The sequence below is a fragment of the Etheostoma spectabile genome, chromosome 20, assembly GCF_008692095.1.
Source record: "Etheostoma spectabile isolate EspeVRDwgs_2016 chromosome 20, UIUC_Espe_1.0, whole genome shotgun sequence".
NCBI classification, from domain to species: Eukaryota; Metazoa; Chordata; class Actinopteri; order Perciformes; family Percidae; genus Etheostoma; species Etheostoma spectabile.
Genome location: NC_045752.1, coordinates 15,102,164 through 15,108,000, shown reverse-complemented (window position 1 = coordinate 15,108,000; position 5,837 = coordinate 15,102,164). Strand labels below are relative to the sequence as shown.

The 5,837-nt window shown below is 42.5% G+C and overlaps 1 protein-coding gene and 1 pseudogene across 1 annotated transcript in view; both read left to right on the top strand.

Annotated features, from left to right (window-relative positions):
- The window catches only part of LOC116669932 (alcohol dehydrogenase 1-like), a 7,080-nt gene extending 6,141 nt beyond the window's left edge, over positions 1 to 939 (top strand). Inside the window, 3 exon segments of the mRNA XM_032500074.1 lie at positions 126 to 258; positions 385 to 523; positions 611 to 939. Coding sequence (XP_032355965.1) covers positions 126 to 258; positions 385 to 523; positions 611 to 644 — 306 coding nt within the window. The 3' untranslated portion in view covers positions 645 to 939.
- A 396-nt stretch (positions 940 to 1,335) lies between these two features.
- LOC116669934 (alcohol dehydrogenase 1-like) overlaps positions 1,336 to 5,837 on the top strand; it is a 6,246-nt pseudogene continuing 1,744 nt past the window's right edge.

Below are 5,837 nucleotides of genomic sequence, written 5' to 3'. Positions count from 1 at the left end.
GCTCACTTGCTCATTTTCAGCAGTAGTTAGGTTACCCAGCCCACATCTCCTCAGCTAGACCAGAAATTTGGACCAGCGCCCTTCTGGTTACAAGCCCCTTGGCTTTGTGCTGTTTCTCCATCTAGCGCAATGCCTTGGAGTCTTGTGTTCAAGGTTGGGGTGTCAGCGTGATTGTTGGCTGGACGGACTTAGAAGACTTTTCTGCCCGACCCATTCAGCTGATCGCTGGACGCACATGGAAGGGTTCTACATTTGGAGGTGAGATAAATGTGACCATTACCACTGGCAAATTATTCTCTGGTAACTACTTGGCTGTGCACTCATGTTCTGCAACTCTCTAGTTGTATTCCGCATTGAACTCTATGCTCTTGTTTTGTTGCTTAGGCTTTAAGGGTAAGTATGGTGTGCCTCAGATGGTTAAAGCCTACCTGGACAAGACGTTGAAGGTGGATGAGTTCATTACTCACAACATGACTTTGGACCAGATCAATGATGCCATTGAACTGATGAAGCAAGGCAAATGGTAGATTTACAGTCCCATACTTTCTCCACCATTCATGACTCAACTACAACACACGTCTGCTCATTTCTCTTTTGTTTTTGTCCACAGCATCCGGACGGTCCTGCATGTTGCTCCACAATAAGAACATTGTGGTCCAAAGTCCGTCGACCCCAGGAGGATTAGCTGTGCTTAAAGGCACAATGAATGGGGATTATATAATACACTAAAGTAATTAAATAATTCAACAAAGTCTCAACATAAGACAAATAATACAGTGCACACAATGAAGAGGAATTTCAAATTATGCAAACTATTCATTCTCGAATTTCAATTCTCAATAGTAGTCTGTGGATTATGTGGGATCTGTAGTGTTGGCATAAGGAAAAAGCTAAACATGTAAGTGTTTATGGACAAAAAACATGGTCTAAACAAGTGGGTCGGTGGTTTGTGATTTTGTTGCGTTGTTTGTGAATGGAAGTGTCAAAACTATTATTTTACTAAATTGTGTCTTGCAATGTGTTTAGTGTGACAAAGATGTCTTTCCGGGGATCTTTCTTTTCATACGATTGCTGATAAAATAAAGAATGCACTACTTTGGCTCTCATACATCTGGCCTCTCTCATCTGTCGGTTACCACTCTGTTTCAACGGAAGTACCTTTTCAGGAAGAATTCCAGGATAAAAGTGTGTTTTCCAACTTCTCTTTCATTTTAATAAAGTTAATAATACTTGATAACTAATTAAAAACTTGGTGATTGTTTTTATCAAAAAAAAAGTATTTTGGGCTAAAAACATATTACCTTTAGTTGTGGTGGTTGGTGCTTGTTTATTCTACACAAGGCTCCAGAACTGTTAATATTAAAGCCTAAATTTGGGAATCAGTTCCTGCCCATCTGAATAACAAACTGATGTATTCTTACGCAATAGCCTATTGTATAAAGTGCAGAGTCTGTGGTTGTCTCCTCCTCCCTCTTGTTCTGCAGAACTCTTAACTTGTCTCTCGCTTGATTACTCCTATCTTTTCAGCAACAATGGCAACAGCTGGCAAGGTAAGTGTAATCTTAAGAGTCCATAGTATTATTTGGGATAGCTCATGCTTGATATTGATAACTCCATGGGGTACCACTACCCTGTAGGTCATCAAGTGCAAGGCAGCAGTGGCGTGGGAGCCCAACAAGCCTTTGGTGATTGAGGAGATTGAGGTAGCGCCGCCCCAGGCCAACGAGGTCCGCATCAAGGTGAGAGACGTCCACTATCAGAACACACGTACACACACAAGTTCTACTTTTTCCAGTGTCATGTAGACTGCTGCTTCCTGTAGTTCATGATTAGCTTCTCCTATATGCTGACGTTGAGATGGAAGTTGTTGTTTTGGCACCAAAATGTCAGGACTCTGACCTCTCTGTAGGGCATCTCATCGTTGGTGTTCAGGCTGATGGCAGTCAAGTTGGAGCTGTGGGTGGCCACTGGCCACCATTGCCTGTGTAAAATATGAGCATAGTCTCCGTGATATCATCCACATATTTCTGATGAGCCCAAATGAAGCTAAAAGTGTGTGGCTTCCCGGTGGCTCCGGCTGGCGCCATCTTGACAGTGCCTTACGTTGGCTAATCCAAAAATGAGCAAACAAGTGGATCGAGCAGGGAGCTGAGGCAAGCTGAATGAAGCCTACAGTCTATGCTTGCCTCCTCTGACGGCAACCATCTGTCACCTAAAGCACCCGTTACCCATCTTTGTGTTTTCATTGGTGCAGATTGTGGCGACTGCGGTGTGCCGTACGGACATGCACCACCTTTTGGAGAATATGCATAAAGACAGTTTTCCAGTAGTCCTTGGGCATGAGGCAGCCGGCATCGTAGAGAGCGTTGGTTCTGGAGTCACTGAATTTCAGCCAGGTCAGGTTCAAATGGTACAACGTTTTGGATTAAATGCTTATTTGCTTTCTTTGCTAGAGCAGGATGAGAAGATTGATATGTTTAATAACTGTGTATTGAGAACAGAGCTGGGACATGTTTAGCTTAGCTTAGTCTGTCCTAAATTCAGAAATACAATCACCAATATGGTTGGCCCTCATGACTAAAACCTCTAAAGCTGACCATTAACAAGTTGCATTTTCTTCATGTAATCCAGACATTAACAGAAATGTACAGACAACAATTTGGGGTAATAATGAAGTGATGTAATCGAGTGTAGAGGGATGCAAACTGAGGCCTATATGTGCCATTCAACTATTTTTACAGTGGTACGGAAAGTATTCAGACCCCTTTAAATTTTTCACTCTTGTTTTCATTGCAGCCTTTTCCAAAAATCAAAAAGTTCATTTTATTCCGTCAGTAATTCAGCAACCATTGACAGAAAAAAAACAGAAATTTAAATTTTTGCATATTATAAAAACAAAACTGAAATATCACATGGTCATAAGTATTCAGACCCTTTGTTCAGTATTTAGAGAAGCACCCTTTTGATCTAATACAGCCTGAGTCGTTTTGGAAAGATGCACAAGTTTTTCACATCTGATTTGGGTATCCTCTGCCATTCCTCCTTGCAGATCCCTCCATTTCTGTCAGGTTGGATGGTAGATCTTGTGGACGAGTACATTTTCAGGTCTCTCCAAGTGCTCAATTGGGTTTAAGTCGGGCTCTGGCTGGGCCATTCAAAACAGCCACGGATTGTTGTGAAGCCCACTCCTTCGTTATTTTAGCGTGTGGCTTAGGGTCATTGTCTTGTTGGAAGGTAAACCTGTCCCCGCTGAGGTCCAGAGCACTCTGGAAAAGGTTTTCGTCCTGGGACTCCCTGTACTTGGCCGCCATTCATCTTCCCTCGATTGCAACCTCGTCCTGTCCCTGCTGCTGAAAACACACCACGTGATCTCCACCACTGACTTCAGGGACATGATAGGCGTTCGCCGCCTTTTTCTCCACACTAACTCGCTTAGAATTAAGGCCAAAAGTCTATCTTGGTCTCATCAGACCAGAGGATTTATTTTACCCATCTGGAGTCCTTCAGGTGTTTTTAGCAAACTCCATGCGGCTCATGTGTCTTGCACTGAGAGAAAGTTCCTCGGGCCACTCTGCCATAAAGCCCCGACTGGTGGATTGCTGCAGTGATGGTTACTTACTACAACTTTCTCCCATCTCCCGACTGCATCTCTGGAGCTCAGCCACAGTGACCATTGGTTCTCCTTTGCCTCTCTCACCAAGGCTCTTCTCCCCCGATAGCTCAGTTTGGCCGGCGACGCCACTTCTAGGAAGTTTCTGGTCGTCCCAACGTCTTCCATTTGAGGATTATGGAGGCCACTGTGCTTCTTAGGAACCTTAATGCAGCAGAAATTTTTTTGTAACCTTGACCAATCTGTCCTTGCACAATTCTGTCTCTGAGCTCTTCAGGCAGTTCCTTTGACCTCATGATGTCATTTGCTACTGCACTGTGAGCTGTAAGGTCTTATATAGACAGGTGTGTGGCTTTCCTATCAAGTCCAATCAGTATAATCAAACAGCTGACTCCAATGAAGGTGTAGAACCATCCAAGTGATCAAAGAAATAGACAGCACCGAGTTACATATGAGGGCACGGCAAAGGGTCGAATACTTATGACCATGTGATATTTCAGTTTTTTTTTTAATAATATTTCAAAAATTTCTACATTTCTGTTTTTTCTGTCCAAGATGGGGTGCTGAGTGTACATTACTGAGAAATAAAATGAACTTTTTTGATTTTTGAAAATGGCTGCAATGAACAAAGAGTGAAAAATTAAAGGGTCTGAATACTTTCCGTACCCACTTATTTTTACAATTGTTCTAAAAGTTGGCCTAAGATTAATTTTCCATTCACTTTCACATGGCAACTTTGTTTTTGTCTTTCAGGAGACAAGGTTATCCCCATGTACATCTCCCAGTGTAGAGAATGTCGCTTCTGTAAGAGTCCAAAGACCAACCAGTGTGAAAAAGCACGGTGAGCTCAAAAAGCACTCATCAACCCTTCCACTCCATTTGCTCTTTATACTTTTCTAACTTTTTATTACATTCTTCTTGGGTTTGTTCAGATATTGGTTCCCAAATCTTTTCTGCATGGCCCCCCGTTTGTTCTTCAGTGAAAATCGTCTGCTTTAGCAGCAGAACAATTCATTATTTTTTATTTATGCCCAGTTTGGGATCCTCTGCTGTTACAGACAAACATTTTATTCAACACGTCTCTATCAGTTTAGCAACGTTAGGAGACGGATAGTTTAGATCCTTGTTTGTGTTTTTTGTTTGTTTTAGTTTTAAGCATATTGTCTTCAAGTATTCAGTGAACCCTCGATAATGAAATAAAACAGCACTCACATACAGGTTTTTGTTATTGTTACAAATATTTTCTAAACTCTCTAAAAGAACAGGAGCAATGCAAACATTGAGTCAGAAGTTATATATTTATTTTGGTAAATTCTCTATTAAGGGGTGCTGGTCGTCACAGTGTGTGGCAACCCCGAATCCAGGTTTACCTGTAAGGGGAAGAAGATTCTGCAGTTTACGGGAACCAGTACCTTCTCTGGTACACTGTGGTTAACCAGATGGCTGTGGCGAAGATCGACCCCGCTGCCCCTCTGCGCAAGTCTTGTCTCCTTGGATGTGGGTCTGCACAGGATATAGCCGCGGTTAATACTGCCAAGTGTGTTTGACTGTTGCAGAAAGCTTACATGAGTATTTTAGTTGCAACATGGAATGAAGCATTTGTGTTTTTATGACATAAAAGACTTTTCAATTCAAATTCTTCAGATTGGAAAGCCTCTAAGAGTCATCATCTCTCATTACGGACAGAAAACCTTCCCACTTGTTTCTACTGTAGTGAGCATTAAAAAGTCAATCGAAGGGGCCATGTTAACCAAAGTCTTGTTGTTCTCTAGGTGGAACCGGCTCCACATGTGCTGTGTTTGGCCTTGGAGCGGTGGTTTGGCTGCAGTCATGGGCTGCAAGGCTGCAGAGCCAAGAAGATTATTGCTGTTGACATCAATCCGGAAGATTTGAGAAGGCCAAGTGTGTTTGGAGCGACAGACTTTGTGAACCCCAAGGATCACATTAAACCCATAGCCAAGTGCTGTCTGAGATAACCAACGGGGGAGTGACTTCTCTCTAGAATGTGTCGGGAATGTGGGAGTCATGGTAGGAGATTCGATTTAATCTTGTTCAGGAATATAGCCCAGAGGTGTTACCTTGCTTCATACCTTCAAATTCAACTGAACTCACTGCTCCATTTCCAGCAGTAGTTAGGTTACCCAGCCCACATCTCCTCAGCTAGTCCAGAAATTTAGACCAGCACCCTTCTGGTTACAATTCAATTCAATTTCAATTCAATTTTATT